This window comes from Alosa pseudoharengus, unplaced genomic scaffold (genome assembly GCF_046254945.1).
Source record: "Alosa pseudoharengus isolate Yale_2024_CS ecotype anadromous, Long Island Sound unplaced genomic scaffold, YU_APseudo_1.1 YU_APseudo_1.1_scf_6, whole genome shotgun sequence".
NCBI classification, from domain to species: domain Eukaryota; kingdom Metazoa; phylum Chordata; class Actinopteri; order Clupeiformes; family Clupeidae; genus Alosa; species Alosa pseudoharengus.
In genome coordinates this window covers 27,216,331-27,235,001 of record NW_027468848.1, presented here as the reverse complement: position 1 = coordinate 27,235,001, position 18,671 = coordinate 27,216,331, and the positions used below count along the sequence as shown (strand labels likewise).

Below are 18,671 nucleotides of genomic sequence, written 5' to 3'. Positions count from 1 at the left end.
CAATTGTATTCCAGAAGGGGGGGGCTTGGAATGGACAAACAATGGTGACGCCAGAGTCATGAGAGGTTTTTGAAAGGAGGGAATGCTGATTATGTAGACTGTTACAGTACAGAGTTATTTCAATCAGTTTTTTCAACGAGGTCAATTTAGAGACAACTATTCTTAACCAATACATATTTTATCAAATTCAGTGAGTTGCTCCTCTCTGAAACGTTCACACAATGTCCCATCTGTAAATGGAAAGCATACATTGTGGCTCGGACCAAACCTTACAGTTCCAACCAATAAGGATTGATGCTGCTTCAACAGCATGGAGGGGTGTGATTTGATTGGCTGTTGAGCTCAAATATCAGCCTTTACTCAGAATGGCCGACTTTACTTACTTATAAGTATCTGTTCTGTTCTGTGATAAACTCTCTCTTTCATTTCAAAATCAAAATGAGACAGTTTTATGGTTTGGGGTCAAAGCATCCTAGAGTATTTGTTTGCCTCCCTGTTTGCACGCTGTAATGCAATGGCACAGGTTGAAAGAGGAGGAGGAGCCTGGGCGCTCCTGAACCTGCTGCTCTCACTCACTGGAGCAGTTTTACGGTGACGTTCTCAGCCTGCCAGAAAGGGTCTGGGGCCAAACTCTGCATCAATAAAGGTCAGTAACTAAATACACAACTTAATCCTGCCTGGACAACCGCTGGCCTGCCCCGACACTGTGGCACAGATTCCCCGCGACAGACAGTCGCCCGCGTCCGGCTCATGTCACTGGGCCGTCACAGTGGGAGCCCTGGAACTGCGAGGTTTTATGTGAGAAGGGGAGGGGGGAGGGAGAGAGGGGAAAAGCATTATCAGGACTCCTCCAGTGTAGACCCCCTTTCACATATGAACCCATGTAACATACCAGATAAAAAACTGGAATAGATGATATATTTTCATTCCAACTCAGTCCTCCACAGTAAAGTCACAGGTGTTGTGTTTTCTCAGCTGTCTGTATATATTGTTGAACGTGGGTGAGACGTGTAAAACATGTAAGACCGGATATGATATAATTCACAAGGTGGCACATCCAGATTGTAATGAATAACCCTAGCGGGGACAGTTATCTTGCAACATGGCACCACTTGAGCTGCATCCCATCTATTTTAAGAGTTTTCTCCCTGCTTCACATCATTTGTTTCATCCCATTGCAATAGCTTGGCATTATCAGTTACTACTGCATTAGGCATTATGCACCATGGCATTATCAGTTAAATTGGTCACAACATCCTCGTTCCAATGCTTTTTGGAGCCATGGCAGAAGATAAATAGTTATGCTGCTAGGCTGCAAGGGTTTGATGGTTTGACTTGATCGTCTTGCTCCCATTGTCACATTAAATTATTACTGCATAATCAATAAATAAACGAATTTCAGTGTTAGTGGGAATGTGTCTATGTGATTCATAAGCCAAGTACGGCTGCCCCAAATCACAGAGGGGTTTGGTTCTAAATAACAAACAATTTCACAGAAAAATGCCTTAGTGCTTTACAGTTTTGCATTTACATTGCGTAAGACCAACCACATCACCAAATCTTGGTTGCAAAAGGACAACAACTAAAAACAAAGTGATCTTAATTTGGTCTTCCACATACATTAATTAATAAAATATCTTGAGTTAGATATGATATTTTGAACTTCTGAAGTCATGTAGTTAGTGAAGTCATGTAATGTTACGTCATGTGTAACCCTACTGTCAGCCCTCCTCATCTCTAAATGGCAGGAGCAATTTCCTTGGTTGAGCATTAGGTGATTGACAGGGGAGGGGATGCTGTGGTGGCATGGATGAGAGGAGGAGAGAAGGGAGGAGAGGAGGAGGAGTAATTCCAGCTAATGCTGGAGCAGAACAGCACTGAATTTATTCACACAACATTAAAATGCCCATAGCTCCCTTCATCTTTTTTGCCCCATGGTATAGTAAAGACCTCAGAGCACAATGAGTTTGCACTTTATAGATAAATAAACTGAACCCTGTGTCCATTACGTTAACAAGGATCAAATCATGACAACCCAGGCAGACTTTTCTTAATTTCTATAGCACACTACATACCAATGTTCATAATATCAGCATGCCCTTAAAACCCAAGTGTGAGAAAAGTATGACTCAGAGAGTTGATGGCTACTTCCTTGCTCCTTTTAGAATATTCAGGGTCGGGTTTGTGGCTTTTTAAAAACGCTGACAGCACTTACTGAAGCTTTCCCTCCCCTTAAACCACGCCTAGGATGGTCCACAATTGGCCCGGACGCGTGAAACAGTCTATCAACTACCTTGCAACTTCAAGCCAACTGTCTCACGCCTGCCAGTGCCAAGTTGTCCATCCACCGAAGCGCTACAAAGTACCTTTCAGTGAAAGACGTCTTCTTCGATGGATCTTGGATTTATTATAATGAGCATTTTGTTTGGCAAGTGCGAAGATGAAGATGGCATAACAATTCGTTTCGCACCCAGATCAATAGGATCAGTGCGCTCTGACTGAACCATCAAGTCAAGTTTTGTTAACTTCGGTAAGGTCAACGGTTGCGCAATGGAGTGGCCAAACATATAAGAAGGAGCGAAAGAATTTCCGTAAAATCACTGTGAAATAAGTACCCTAACCTTACAGGCAACAACACTCCATCGGGTAATGTCCCTCTACATCTTTTTTTCAAACAAACACTAGTTGATGAGTTTGAACACGCGTGTTTCTTCAGTTAAAAACAGATTGTTTGGAGACAGAGTGGCTTGTGAAAACACGCTAACTGTAACGAAGCATTGCGAGAGAATGACTTACCATACACTTCCAGACTTCTCTATGAATGCAATGCTGGTACAACAGTATCCATTCGTCCCAGTTCTTGGGTCTTTTCCGTGCGTACCGGTGAAACACGCGGAGAACCAGATGGGCAACACCGAGACCTGCATCCAGCCTGGCTTCAGGATAGAACATGCTAAAGCTGCGCCGCTCGTGAAACAGAGAACACGTGAAGCAGAGACCGAGGTTGAGGATGATCCAGTGGTTCACATTGAAGCTAAAGATTTGTGGGAGCAATTCCATAAATTTGGAACTGAAATGGTGATCACAAAATCCGGAAGGTAAATATGTTCTGTATATAAAACAATATTTTAATTCTACAATTATGTGTTATTAAAAGTTGAATGTTGTAAGTATACGTATATTTACTGCGGATTTAAAGTCTTCCATATGGTCTAGTATTAACATAAACAGTTAATATTTTTTAGTTAGATGGTCATGGATGATAGGCCTATCCACATATCCTGTGTGGAATAATCTAAAATATGCACGCTGATGTGTTTTACATTCTCACAGACGAATGTTCCCACCATTTAAAGTAAGATGCTCTGGCTTTGACAAGAGAGCAAGTTATATTTTATTAATGGACATTGTGGCATCAGACGACTGCAGATACAAATTCCACAACTCTCGCTGGATGGTGGCTGGGAAAGCGGACCCAGAGATGCCCAAGCGCATGTACATTCATCCGGATAGTCCAGCCACAGGAGAACACTGGATGTCCAAAACAATCAGTTTTCATAAACTGAAGTTGACCAATAATATGTCTGACAAGCATGGATTTGTAAGTAGGCCATAATATACATTTTCCTGCTTGCAATATACATAATTCCATTTGTCAGCGTCTGGTATGGAAACGTATTAACTAGAAGAAAAGTATTAAACAATATTTAATGCAATTGAACTTTATTAAATAATTGACCTAAATTAGAGAAGCATACATTTTCTTTGAATTCAATGGTAGGTTACCCATTTGTAGACCAATAATCATTAAACAACACATATAAATCACATATTTGTGGAGAAAACAAATGCATATTATTGGGAATTTGTAGATTTATTAATGTCAATTTATCTTATTCTTTATGCATTCAACAGACTATTCTAAACTCTATGCACAAGTATCAGCCCAGGTTCCATGTTGTGCGGGCAAATGACATCCTGAAACTTCCATATAGTACCTTCAGGACATATGTCTTTCCGGAGACAGAATTTATTGCTGTGACAGCATATCAAAACGACAAGGTATCTATTCTTTGCGCAATACATTAAATATTTATGATTACACACATAGCATTGTAGAATAGAGTGCCGTTTACACGCATGAGCAAAATGCATGGACCACTGTAAAGTGGAAACTAAAATGATTCTGTACCTAAAAAAGTGTTCTTTCGGAAGAATCTTCAACAGTTTTGATTTTATTTATCAGATAACGCAACTGAAGATTGATAACAATCCATTTGCAAAAGGATTTCGTGACACTGGAAATGGAAGAAGAGAGAAAAGGTATATCATGTAGCTGATTAGGCCCAGTTTCTGCTTTCTTGTCTTTATTTTCCACAGCTGTACGGCTTAATTGTGCAACTCTGCCCTCTCCATGTTGTCTTCCAGTAGTCTGTTGTTTGCTTCTAACAGCTCTTTCGTTTGTATTTCAGGAAACAATTATTTTTGAAGACAGCGCGCTCTAATGACCTTAATTCCCCAAAAGATAACGACGTCTCCACTGCAGCGGATCGCACAATATCCACTTCTCCACAAACAAGATATGTGGTCACATCTACGTTAAAAGGTTTTTAAAATATTTTTTGTTGATTGCTTAACGGAAACCAAACATTTAGGCTACCACCGTGCAAGTACATTATGAAATTCTGCTTGACGAATTCACATGCAGTTTAAATAACGTGGCAGCTCTTAATTGTAATGATTCCCATGTGAATTTGGATTTGTAACCTTTTGGAAACAAATTATTAATTTGAATAACTGTTTGTTTATTGTTTAATGTGCTTTATTCAATCAATTCTGTTTGAAAGAAGCTAGTGACAGCGAAGCTGATAGCGATGAAGATGAAAAGGATCTTACTGTCGAGGATGGTGCAGACCCATTTGAAGTATCCACAACCACATACACCCCACATTTAAATAATGAACATTCAAAGGCTAAGCACGACTTCTGCACCCAAAGACTTCCGTTTGAGACAAACTTTGAGAAACACAAGGAGAGTCTTGATAATGAACCCAAAGCGGAGAAGTATTGTCCCATTAACGAGGGGGAAGAATTCCAGAAAAATCACCGGCAACAACCTCATGTTATTTTCACACCAGGGCCAATGGAACAACATTTTCTGAATTCTCTTAACAATACTAACAATTTTTTAATCCATCCAACGCCCTTTTACTTTGGAAGGAACGTTTCCAGTTTGATCTCTGAGGGAATGAGCACCTTGGACACAAACAGACAGTCACCTTCATCCCAGGGAAGAAATGTAACGTCAGGATTACCCTTTTACGTTCAACAATCGTCTTTGTCTTCACCACAGGTAAGGACAAATCAGTTTCGTCCACTGATATTACTGGTGTACGCTCAGGTGTGCTGTATAGGATATTCTACACAATTGAACGTGGTGCGTTTTTACGCATGGCTGTTCTGCGATTCTTATAATGTCGGTCACACATTGAGTGTCCGATACCCAACATACACACACACAAATAATTGTATCTGTGTCCTCCAGGGTCTAGGACTCCCTCCCTGCGCAAGCTTTCTACGTTACCCCTATGTGGCTACCGCAGCTGTGGCCTCATCCTGGGTACACCAACTTCACTTAATGAATACATGGGGGCATCGCCCGAGGAGCAAGCCCTATTCTCTCCCAATAAAAGTTCCCAGGAGCACTACTCCTGATGCGATTTATAGAAAATCTGACCTTAACTTGGAAGACTACACGATGGAAAAAATATTGTTCCCTACACCAGTGGAAGGGGATTCTAATGTTCAGACGGCACCTGCAGTGCAATCTCCAGACTATGTTTCAAAGTGAAACTTCAGAGTGGAACTGTAATGTTATTGCAGTGTATAGCCTAATGTGTTACAATAAGGCTTTGTGTATAATCTAATCTGTCATCGCCAAATTGTAAACATGGTTTAAATGTGGTTTCCCTTAGATGTTTTGGTCATTTGTGAAAATGAATGAAAACGAATGACATCAAAACTTCAGGAATGAAATGGAATGCCTCAAGTAATGCGAAATAGGCTACCTCGTACCAGTAGGCCAGGGCCCACTTCCCCGAAAGCATCTTAAGCCTAAGAGCGTCGTAAAGTCCCTCTTACGAACGTCTTAAGATTTGCCGACTGTTTCCCGAAACCATCGTAGCTTAAGAGCATCGTGAAAACACTCGTAGATCTACGAGTGCTCCAGAGTACTCGTTACCGGCTAAGAGCGTCTTAACAGTACTTCTCACTGAGGTCACCAACAGGACATACAGAGGAATTACAACTTAGAATACATAATCCAATTTAGGTTCCCATTCTTTATTGTGTTTACCTGTGATGAATCAGATTTTAGCGTGCAAAATAGCCTACATTTAATGGTCATAATAATGTGATGAAAAGCTGACAAAAATGCAATCAAGTTATGAAACGAGACGTTGCCAGAATAGTTTGACATTATCTTTGCTAAGTGAATATTTTATTAGGCCTATGAGGTAAAGAGCAGAGAAAGCAACATGTGGTTTAGTCTGTAGCCTACTGCATCAAAATCAAAGCCTACATTTCCACTCTTCTTACTCGACTTCTTTCTTATCTTCAAACGTGTTCTTAAGTGGCACCGCGAAAAATTATTGCATGGTGCAACAATCTAATCTTAAAATAATTACAATTATTTATGTCTCTGTGTGGTATATAACCTACTTGGGATGCTTACATGCAGATGTCAAAGTGTTTCTATTTTCGTATTGATGTGAATTAATGTGTAGATCCGAAGTTTAAATGGTAGGCCTATAGCTGTGACGTGCAGTCACCTGACATCACCGTCAAATCAGAGGATATTTCAGAACTATTAACGTGGACAGCTCCCCTTAAGAGCATCTTAAGAGCAGTGCACGCGCGTTCACGCTACGAGCATGTTCGGGAAACAGTCGGAAAAACTAAACGAACGATCGTAAGATGAATCGTAGAAAACCCTCTTAAGAGCGTGTCTCCGTCGTTATCGGGGAAGTGGGCCCAGGGCGAACATGCTCGTAGCGTGAACGCGCGTGCACTGCTCTTAAGATGCTCTTAAGGGGAGCTGTCCACGCTACTAACAGGAGCTAAGTGAGTTAGCCACAACACGTTCGCTACGTGATGGTTTTTTAATGGAAAATATATAGGCTACCTGAAAGATAACCTGTCTATGATCCCGTGATGATCTACAATCTCTATTTAAACCAGATGTTTTAGAGCGCACGTTGAGATGTATTCAGGGCAGGGCTGTACCTACACATATTTGTTGCACGTGCTACAAAAATCATTCTTTGCGATGAATGATTTAGTACCAACGTTACAAGGGTCAGATACAGTTTTGCCTATGGCTATTCCATAGGCTGAGACTGAGGCGCTTTTTGTTTGTTCGAAGTGCGTGTTTAGGGTGTGAGAGGGGAGTCGATGTGCTTTGATTCCAGCTTGGTCCGTGTACCTTCCGTTCATTTGATTTTCAAATTCGAAACGAAAATTGAAAATCGAAAAACGAACTTATATCTGTATTTTTTAAAAACAAAATAGGAAATTCCCTCGTGTTTTTGTTTTGGATATTAAACTTTGTATCCCCACGACCAAAATCCAAAATACGCACAACAATAATGTGAAATCGGCACTTTCCTCAATTTTTCATTTGGCCTATCCCCGCTAGGCTGTCCTACATTGAAACCTATGACGTTTTAATTAGAGACATGTTTGTAAACAAGCTAACTTACGCAGAAATGTCAGCTAGCCTAGCCTACGTTGTATCAACTAGGAGCAAGGGGAGTGGAAGCCGTTGAACGCAGAGCTGGAAAAAATCTGACAACAATTCACTGCATGAGGCACGGAAATAATGCATTTGGGCTCCTCTGTTCTGTATGCGCGACTAGCCTATCGTTGCCTGTATTATGTTGGTAAAGGAGAATAGTAATGGAGAAAGAATCGAGAATAAGCTGTCCTTGCATTGGGGGGGGGGGTGCACGTGATAAGGCCTAAGGAAGCATATAGTAGCCAGCTGACCAAGGACGTAGCTATTTGGTTATGGTTATGATAATGGTATTTCCAGGATGCTTCTGTTCAAAATGACATAGGCCTACAACTAATTTATATTTATATTCATATTGTAACAACTGAGGCAACAAGGTTAAAATCAGTAGCCTACATTTATTGGATCAGGAGCGGGGAACACAGACAGGTCAAAACATCATTATAGAACAAACAAGGCTAGTCACTAACACATGCACAATACACGAACGGGTAGTCACACACAACACACATGAATAAACACATGAGGTACAACCATATTGTAGACTGTATATATATACAGTCTATGGGTACAACCAAGGGAAGACTACACATGCTAACACACCACAAGGTAAATGCAAATACAATAGGCCTACTAAAACCGATATATCACATTCCAACATGCACATATGCATGTGCACGAGTCAAACGCACCGACGTTATTTTTTTTTTGCAGTTTAAACTGTTAAGCTAAGCCTATACCTACAAAACATAGGCAAATAAATGCATGATGTCGATTGTCTTTTCAGTGACATTTCCCCTCTTTCTTCGAAGGGTGCACGCAACCTTAATCCCATCCCTAGCACACCTGGGACATAAATTAGGCCTACATATCGATCAAAATGAGAAGCTTGGAATGTTCTGGCGATTTTTTTCTCTGTGCAGATCACTGTCCTTCAACATCACCATCTTGCTCCCTTTGATTAACATAAAGGCTAGCAATTATCCATTCGGGCAGTGACAAAAAAATGCTGTCAGCATGCAGTAGTGAATGTGGAGTTCCTGTTTTCATTTTTAACTTGAATAATGACTAATTGAAATTACAATATTGAAATTCAAACCCTCATTGTATATTTGATTATTTTTTCCACAAAATGCTTCAATATTTGTGTTTTATTTTTCTCTGGGAAGTACTGTTTTAGGTAAAGGTCTTCAAATCTGTTTTTTGATCACTGTTTCAACCTTGAAAATCAAATGAACAGAAGGTACACGGACCCAGCTTGGTAGTTGTAGTCTATGCGATTAAAAAACACGTGTGTGTGAAGTATCCAAACAATGATAACGCTTTCATTATGGCTGCTTTAGCCACAGACCTTGAGCTACTGTACAGTGGGTTGGGTTCCGTTTAGAAGTGTCCACTTCATTCGCCCTTTCCGTGATTCACAGCTACGTGAAATGTATTACTACTGATATGCAAAACTATTAACTTTTTCGCCAAGAGGTGGCAGCTTGATACTGTAAGGTGTAAGCCATTGGTTCCAACGGAGATTTTATTTGGGTCGCCAGCATAGCCTAGCGACAATTTGTGTTGTGTAATAGGCCTAGCATAGGGCCTACCTTATATAGCTTATAGTTTGTTAACAGTCACGGTTTTGTCATAACTCCCTCTATGCATTTTTGCATTTAGAATAGCTCTAAAACCGGGGGGCGAACACGTCGCAGGGGGGGCGCCAGTGCGTGGATATCTCAATCGCAAAATTAAACAATATTTCTATCGGGCGCCTACCATGGACTAGGCTGGGTGAAAATCAAAAGATTGCGTCAAAAGATTGAGCTTAACCATTGACCTCATGGTTGCAAAATGCAAGGGAACATGAATCAGCATATTATTTGCACAAACAATAACGGAGAGTAGCTCTTCAACTTTGCCCGTTAAAATGTGTATGAACAGTCTCGCAACGCATTTCATGAAGGCCCTTTGGACATGTCAGTTATTTGCACCACTGGGAAAAACGGCATTTTGTTTTAGACTACTGGTATTTCATTTGTGCATTGACAATAAAGCTGAATATCATTTGAACTAGATGACTAAACTTATGCATATGTAGAAGAAGAAACATTCACAAAAATCCATGACATGACCTCTCTTCTTGATAGCTGTTGAAAACTGCATGGAACTGACAGGGATTGTTTTGTTTAATAATAAATAAATAAATACATTATGCTGCTACCTTCTGCTTTTCCCAAATACAATGTAGCCTACAGGTGTACCTTTCATCAGTCCAGTTGCAATGGATGGACTGTGATGAACTGCCCTACTTGTGATTGTTTAGAGATTTTAAAGGTTTTATAACAATGTTACAGATTTTTTGGCCCAGAAACAAATCTATTCACCTTTGCAGCGCCAGTAGGCTACTTTGTGTGCGGAATGTGTGCAAACACACATTTCAAACAAGCATACACAAAAGTTTCAAGAGTGGGGAATGGAGTAGAAGATGGAGACAAATTCATTAATATGATTTATTTTCGCAGAATGGATGTGCAGGACTGAGCGGCGGTCATATTTTGTACCGCTACGCGGTACATCTAGTTTTAAGATTAGATTGTTGCACCATGCAATAATTTTTCGCGGTGCCACTTATGAACACGTTTGAAGATAAGAAAGAAGTCGAGTAAGAAAGAGAGGAAATGTGTAGGCTTAGATTTTGATGCAGTAGGCTACAGACTAAACCACATGTTGCTTTCTCTGCTTTTTACCTCATAGGCCTAATAAAATATTCACTTAGCAAAGATAAGGTCAAACTATTCTGGCAACGTCTCGTTTCATAACTTGATTACATTTTTGTCCGCTTTTCATCACATTATTATGACCATTAAATGTAGGCTATTTTGCACGCTAAAATCTGATTCATCACAGGTAAACACAATAAAGAATGGGAACGTAAATTGGATTATGTATTCTAAGTTGTAATTCCTCTGTATGTCCTGTTGGTGACCTCAGTGAGAAGTACTGTTAAGACGCTCTTAGCCGGTAACGAGTAGCCTACTCTGGAGCACTCGTAGATCTACGAGTGTTTTCACGACGCTCTTAACCTACGATGGTTTCGGGAAACAGTCGGCAAATCTTAAGACGTTCGTAAGAGGGACTTTACGACGCTCTTAGGCTTAAGATGCTTTCGGGGAAGTGGGCCCTGACTTCAACATCATTGAAAAACAGATAGCCTACACTTAGCTATATGGTCTAGAGTAGACGATTTTTCTGTTGGATGTAGGCTATTTCTTCTTTATTTTTACTTCAGAATTTTCTTCAGGCTCTTTTTTTGTAAATGTTCCCACCGTCTGAAACCACTGTATTTAATACAATCATGTAGACCTATGTAACTTAAAAGCAAATATTAGATAGGCTAACTGAGCCTATTCCACGCGGGGTCCTCCTATTCTAATCAACATGAATAGGCTTATGTGTAGGTCTATATTTTGTTCTGATCGAAGTTCACTATTACTACACTTAATTATTTAAATGAGAATATAGGGAATAGGCTTATTTGTTTTAACTATGTTGCACCAGATTGCTGCTCTTGCTGGATGTTTGAACTTCTGCTGGGACTAAAAAATAGGCCTATTGTAGCCTGTCAAAACATATTTTTGTTACTGATAATTTACCTTGGAAATGCATCTTAAAAGTAAGAATTAAGTACAAAGTTAAAAGTTGCAGCGCTCAATTAGCCTAAAGTTGGAGTCTTCAATAAATGACTATTACACTGATTCTCTGTATTTTGGTTTTCTGTATTTTGATTTTGGAAATATGATCGCTAATGAGTCCGTATAGTTATCTATCTATCTATCTATCTATCTATCTATCTATCTATCTATCTATATGTCAATATAGTGAATCTCCTCAAAGGATCACTTCCTAACTCAAGCAAATGAACATAGGCCTACTCGTCACTTTTTGACGAAAGAAAATAATGTTTGTGTCAGAGATAAAACAAACAGCAACAAAAAAATCGTAGTGTCCCCCTGAACAGCTGTGAATAACTTATGCTCACAACCTACTGTTCATATTGTGTGTTTAGTGGCAAAAGGCGCATGATGCATGAATATATTTGAGGTAAAAAGAAAAACAATTAGGCTATACATAGAAGCGCGTAGGCTACCTCAGTAAGAACGGTAGTTACTATGACCTAACTAAACGCAGCCGGGTAGTAATCAATTAGAACAGATGTCTTTGCGCAGCCAAAAGCCACAGCAGTTGTATGATATTCCCGAACTCGCCCCCTTGCCTCTAATGTAACGTCACCTCCGTACACTGACGTCATGAGGAAGCGATCTCCTTGCTAGGTTGCTGCCTTTCTTTTACTGTCTATGGTTGCTGCTTGCTGGCACCATACATTGTAGACGTTAACGTTACCTACCTTGTCATCAAAATGAAGGTCTTAGTTCTTACTTTTGGAAACGTGTGCTGAATTATGATCATTTTCTACAGTCAGTGCACCAATTTTCAGGAAGTAGCCCACTGGCTTGTAAACCAGATAGCTAGAGAGACTGCTATTGTTGAAAAGAGAACATTAGCGTAGCTAGCTAGCAAGCAAGCCAGCTAGCTTTAAAACCCCATAGGAATTCCTTTTCTCAGCATGTATCAATGATCATAGCAGAATGTTTCGGATATCTGTCAGCTACATTTTACTCTGCGGCCAATTTGTATTGCTTATAACAGTCTTGCTGTTGCAATGTCTGGACGGAATCCACTCGCATAATTCATCTGAAACTCCTGGAAATGGAGTTACGTTATCAGCAACAACAGCCACATATGTCGACCAAGCCGACAACGTAACCAATGCTACTGTAGTGGAACCTCCGAGTGAGTCGGAACCGTATGAATACAACGGGGAATCACCAGTTGTCCTCTGTCGTTATTTGTAAGTAGCCTACAATGTATTTTTTTGACCGACAACCACAACGTCGAGTTGACAGTTAATGTTACAACGATGTGTTGAAATGCCTTATTGTAAATGGCTAGCTGCTATCTTTTCAGTATTTAACAGCTTGCTTTTCCTTCCCAGCTGAAAGTAGGCCTAACTTATGTTTTTCTTTCAGACCTGACGAGTTTGTGTTTTGTCAAGACCCCGTCGATCACGCTGGTAATTACACCGCACGTCAGGAACTTGGACATGGATGCGTTAAGGTCAGTAATATAGCCTACTCTTCAGTAGTTAATGATTTTGATGGTTTGATGGTATGATGCACACTAATCCAGGCCTAAAAATATGTTTTTGGATAAGATTTGAACATCAGAGAAAACTTAACCTGTGTTTTCACTTTTCATACTGAAGTTTGGAGGCCAGGTGCACAAGGATGTCAATACTACTCCAGTGTGGTGCACCGCCTTGGAAGACATTGAATGTGCGGGACCAAGAGAGTTTCTGAGAGGAAAAGAGCCATGCATCAAGTAAGAACAGCTGCTGATAAATCCTAAACTGACACATTCCTGTTCTAATTCAACTGCTAGTATTTACCATGCCAAGGAAGAATGACCACTGTTCAATTACTGCTATTTTGTGCTTATTGTTTACAATCAAAATGCATTTACTATATGCATCTCCAATTCTAGGGAGTTTTTCCTCGCCCCTGTTACTCATGGGCCTTCTTTTCTTTTCTCGGATTGTCTAACATTCTGTAAAGCGCCATGAGACATGTGTAATGTTTTGGCGCTCTATAAGTGAAATTAAATTGAAATGGAAATTTCTTTGGTAGGCTGTTAGGGATTTTCAGAGACTTAAAGTCAGGACAGTGGCCATTGTGATTTAGGCAAGGCAAGTTTATTTATATAGCACATTTCATAAACAGGGTTATCCAATGTGTTTTACATAAACAAAAGCAAAGAATAATAGTACATAAACACTTAAAAGGGCAATAGTTTAAAAGAAAATTGTTTAAAGAGTAAAGTACATAAAATAGAATGAGGATTTAATTTTGTCTTACACAGTTTCTTAGACAAGTCGGTTAACGAAGAAAACAGTTTAACCTCTATTTACAGCATCCATTCCAGCATTAGGTGAAAGTAGATTAAATAAACTAAGTTATATGACTCATCACAATGATACAGTATGCTAATACACCCTGCACATGCAGCAAATAAATAACAATACTGTCTAAAATGGAAAGTTTATGAAACAATCTATACCACTTTCTGTAAATTAAAAATTTAGTCATCACCGTTTGAACAACAATCTTGTGCCATGCCAGATTATAAGTAAGTATAAGTATATATACTATTTTGATCCCGTGAGGGAAATTTGGTCTCTGCATTTATCCCAATCTGTGAATTAGTGAAACACACTCAGCACACAGTGAGGTAAAGCACAGACTAATCCCAGCGCAGTGAGTTGCCTGCAACAACAGCGGCGCTCGGGGAGCAGTGAGGAGTTAGGTGCCTTCCTCAAGGGCACTTCAGCCGTGCCTACTGGTCGGGGTTCGAACTGGCAACCCTCCGGTTACAAGTCCGAAGCGCTAACCAGTAGGCAACGGCTGCCCCCGATCAGGGCCATATACAGGCCATTGATACATAACTGTCCCAATGCTTTTCACTTTTATAGCCTATATTATAGTATTTATTTATTTTATAATTTTATAATGTTTTCTTTCCTTTGCACAGTTGAGAATCGTCACAATAATCTCAATCCCCATGTCACTGCTTTTGCACCTGTGCAATTACACAAGTGGCAACCTTGAATCATAGTGTATTCTTCAGATCCAACTCTCTAGCTGATTTACTCAAAAAGTCACAGGAAGGTGATGGGATAGGGCATCTGAACTTTTTTCATAACAGGTTTATTAGGAATGTAATTACATTATCTACACTGTAATGGTGTATTGTCTTAATATACATTTTCTTGCAAAACAGTTTTGACCTTACAACATACTTTAATATCTTCCCTTTGCTCCGATGCCTGTCCTTAATAATCTTGTAACCTTGGGGTCACACATTAGAAGCATTAAAAATAGGGTTAGATACTGTATACTGGAAGAGATTGTTGAAATTTAAACTAAAACAAAAAAATAGGTTCCCTTCAGTGCTCCATAGGTTCATTGGTGCAAAATAACACTGCTTGTTTCTGATTGGCTACAATAGTGTTTGTGTGAGTCTGTTTTCAGTTTATGGAGCCAGGGCTGTGTAGGAAAGCCAGTGTTTTGGCAAATGGGTAATTCCCAGAGCAGTGGGTTTCATTTGTTGTGGCTATTACATAGGATTCCTACGGTCATGGAAAAGTAAAATCCCATTTTCCAGACATGAATAAATGATGAAATTCAGTAAATTCATTGAACGTCTGGGAAGTCTTTTTTTTAAGGGACATAGGCAGTAGATCTTACATTTTATGATATTTTATGTTTTTAATTAGCCATATAATTCCTTACCCTACCTCCTATTAAACAGTGTGGTAACCATAGATATAGAACGGTTGAAACAATTCGGGAGAAAAAGCATCTATATTTTATAATTTGCCATGTGAAATTGTTTAACAAATATTTACCATGTGTTGCATAATAACCAGTCAATGGGAATGCAATGGTAAAGCAAATGAAAACATTGAATGATTCTGAATGGTAAAAAAGAAATGACATAACTTAGTAGTGCAAATGGATGTAAATGAATCAAAGGTGATACCACAAGGTGGCAGTGTTTACCCATCTAGGAAGATATGTGTTGCCTCTTAATTACATATGGGCTCAAACCAGCGGTACAGTGGAAGATGATGGAAGCAATTGGGGATTATGTGATACTAATGCACTTAAATGTTGTACTTGTTAGTGTTTAACGTTTTACATGTATCATTTTTACTTAAACACAATGGTGGAAAATTGTACAAATGGAGCAGAATAGGTATTAAATAGCCGGTCAATTCTGCTTGTTGAATTGTATTGAGCCCTTTTTGTCTGATGTGTGATTAGGTACACGGGACACTACTTCATCACCACGCTGCTCTACTCCTTCTTCCTGGGCTGTTTCGGGGTCGACCGCTTCTGCCTCGGTCACACCGGCACAGCGGTCGGCAAGCTGCTCACCTTGGGCGGCCTTGGCATCTGGTGGTTCGTCGACCTGATTCTGTTGATCACGGGAGGTCTGATGCCAAGTGATAGCAGCAACTGGTGCACCTTCTACTGACATTGGGAAAGTGACCCAACCCCAGGGTGGGTTTAGCAGGCAGAGCAGAAGCACTGTACAGAAAGCAGCCACTGCTTGGGTTGCACCGAATGTTGAAACATGTTTCTGCAGTACAATGTTTCTGTAGTCATTGGGTTGCATCAAGGGGAGTTGTATGGTTCTTTTTTTGGCACATCTGCATGCATTAAAGCTGCTTTAGGATGTATCATTCGGTTACTTCTAGTGACTACTTATCCCCTACATCACGGTTTTTGAAAGACTGAAGAGAATACATACTGATGTTTTAAAATAATTCTGAGATATGCTTGATGGTGGCCTCTCATGCACATACAGTTTATGTCTTTGGTCTTATGTAATGCACATTGTATGTTTGCCAAGCCCTCTATTGACATCACATTTTGTATTGTATTTTTTGTTTTATTTCCTGTGTTTGCTGCCAATTTGGTTGTCAATCCCCCTTGATTGCTTTTAAACCTGTGACACATTTTCAATCAGCTTCGGCTTTTGGGCATTGTCACCCTTCAATGGCGTTGCATCTGAATAGATAGATTCTCCTCAGGTATTTGTTTAAAATTCTCTCACCAAATAGGATGAAAGTATTTGCATGAAATGCTGGAAGGCCTCCAGAGTAAACATCGCCTCCCCCAGCGGAACCGTTGTGTTTTCTATGAAGGACAAATGGAGCGTTCAGAAAATACAGCTGGATAACTACCAACACTCGGCAAGTAAAAAATCAGTGCTGTTTGACTGGGCTTTGTCTTTAGGGCTTAGTGGAGTATTTGCAGGTCATAGAGTTGGTAAGCAATGTGGTTTCAGTGCGCTTTAGGAGGACTCTTCATAGTTATTCCACTGATGCTTTCTATGAGAAGGAGTTTGTTGGTATCTAACCTTGCAAAATGTCTCCATTGACAAATCTCTTGATTTCTGTCAATCTACAATTTGAAGTCTTTTGAGGTTACCAAACAGGTCATGGCAAGAGTACCTTTGAATGAAGTGTGCTTTAAACGGTGTCAAGAATTAAATGTATTTATTACTTTTTGTTTTGTTTAAATTGTGCAAGTGCAGTACTTTTGGTTTTGTTTGTCATGTTTCGTTGATAAGTGAAATGGCTTGGCCTGATGATTTCTGTTGTATTGTTAAACTCTGAAATATTAAATTGAGCTTGTCTTTCACTGAATTTTGCCAATATTAATGACAAGGGTGACCCTGAATATGACTTCTGTTCAGTCATAGAATAGGATATATATTCTCCGTGGATGCTCAGACACTGAACTTTCCCCAAATTCCAGGTAACTTATTTTTTTCTCTGTTGCATGAACACGGGCAAACATGTTTGCTGCTCCTGGGAAGGCTAAATGTATTTTGAATTTCTGAAGCCATACTGTTCTAATATGTTGAAAAAAAACATCCTTAGTTCTCTAAAACTAAAAACATTGCAAGTGTGGACATCTTTCTGATATTTCTCTAACCCAGCTTGTAGAGTTAACTCCGTAAACTAGTGAAAGCCAGATTTAGGCTCGGACAAACCCAGACAGACCCCTTTTGACACCATTTGTGCAATTATTTTCATAACTATTGTGTGTGAATCTGTGTGTGAGTGTGTACACTGACAGTTTAGCTGTAAATAATTCATGAATTGGTGTCTTATCGGGAATTGATGGACAGATATTTTTGCACCGTGATGGTTTTGGCAGATGCCTCACCTGTTGTTTTGCTCAGAGATACGTCTTGACTGTTTAATGATGTTTTCTAAAGTATAGCTTTCAGATATCTCTAAAATGCCCCATAACCCATCACCACAGCTGTTAACTGTCTCTATTTGATTGAGGCAAATAAATACCTAGCCCAGCTAATGTGAGGGGATTAGATCAGAATTCGTTGGTTGTAGTGGCAGGCCTTTGATGTGCTGTGCCTCTGTGACAATGATGGGATGTGCAATGGCTTATAGGCCTACTTTTAAAATGGCGCACCTATTCAAACTTACCACACAATCGTAAAATCAATACTACATTAACCAATTAATCATGTCACCTTTTTAATCTAAGGAAAGGCAAATCTAGAGTGTTGTGTCATGGTAAAGAGAGGCATTTCTATTTTGTTCTTCACCCAAGCAGTAGAGACATTATGAGTACTGTGTTTGCAAGACTTTTAGGTTGTTTTAACCCACTAGTTACAGACTAGTTCTCGTACCACTTTTTTAAAAAAGAGACCAACATCCCATGTATGAGGCTGCGTAGCCCAACTCCTAACTGTAAACCATGATTAAACATCGGGCATGATTCTTTAAGGTGTTAGGCACTGTTCCTGTTCTTACATGCTGTCTATCAAGAGAAGGACAGAAATAAATTAAGGTCAAAGCCAGAGGTAACTGCATACCACTGTGAGGGAGAAAAGGTTGTTGGAGAGATTCAGAAGCACAGTGGCATTGCCATACTGGCGCGCACACACACAGACACAGACACACACACATACACACAGACAGACAGACAGACAGACAGACAGACACACACACACACACACACACACACACACACACACACACACACACACACACACACACACACACACACACACGTAGACACACACACACAGACACACGCACGCGCACACACACACACACACACACAAACTACATGGTGTGTCAGGAGAGGTGAGGGTGGAGGTAGCGTGACCTCAATTTTTCTTTTGATACCTCATTTACATATTACTTCCACATCTTTGCTCTATCACACCCAAA

The 18,671-nt window shown here is 39.9% G+C and overlaps 2 protein-coding genes across 2 annotated transcripts; both read left to right on the top strand.

Moving 5' to 3' along the window:
- Nucleotides 1-2,904: 2,904 nt before the first annotated feature.
- On the top strand, nt 2,905-5,715 carry tbx3b (T-box transcription factor 3b). The gene is made up of 7 exons (XM_076271351.1): nt 2,905-3,098; nt 3,334-3,601; nt 3,916-4,062; nt 4,247-4,323; nt 4,473-4,606; nt 4,848-5,064; nt 5,604-5,715. Exons 1-7 carry the CDS (start codon nt 2,905-2,907, stop codon nt 5,713-5,715), a joined length of 1,149 nt encoding a protein of 382 aa, XP_076127466.1.
- A 6,410-nt stretch (nt 5,716-12,125) lies between these two features.
- tm2d2 (TM2 domain containing 2) lies at nt 12,126-17,111 on the top strand. Its single transcript, XM_076270261.1, has 4 exons — nt 12,126-12,689; nt 12,868-12,955; nt 13,104-13,219; nt 15,721-17,111. Exons 1-4 carry the CDS (start codon nt 12,427-12,429, stop codon nt 15,932-15,934), a joined length of 681 nt encoding a protein of 226 aa, XP_076126376.1. The 5' UTR covers nt 12,126-12,426; the 3' UTR covers nt 15,935-17,111.
- Nucleotides 17,112-18,671: the final 1,560 nt, after the last annotated feature.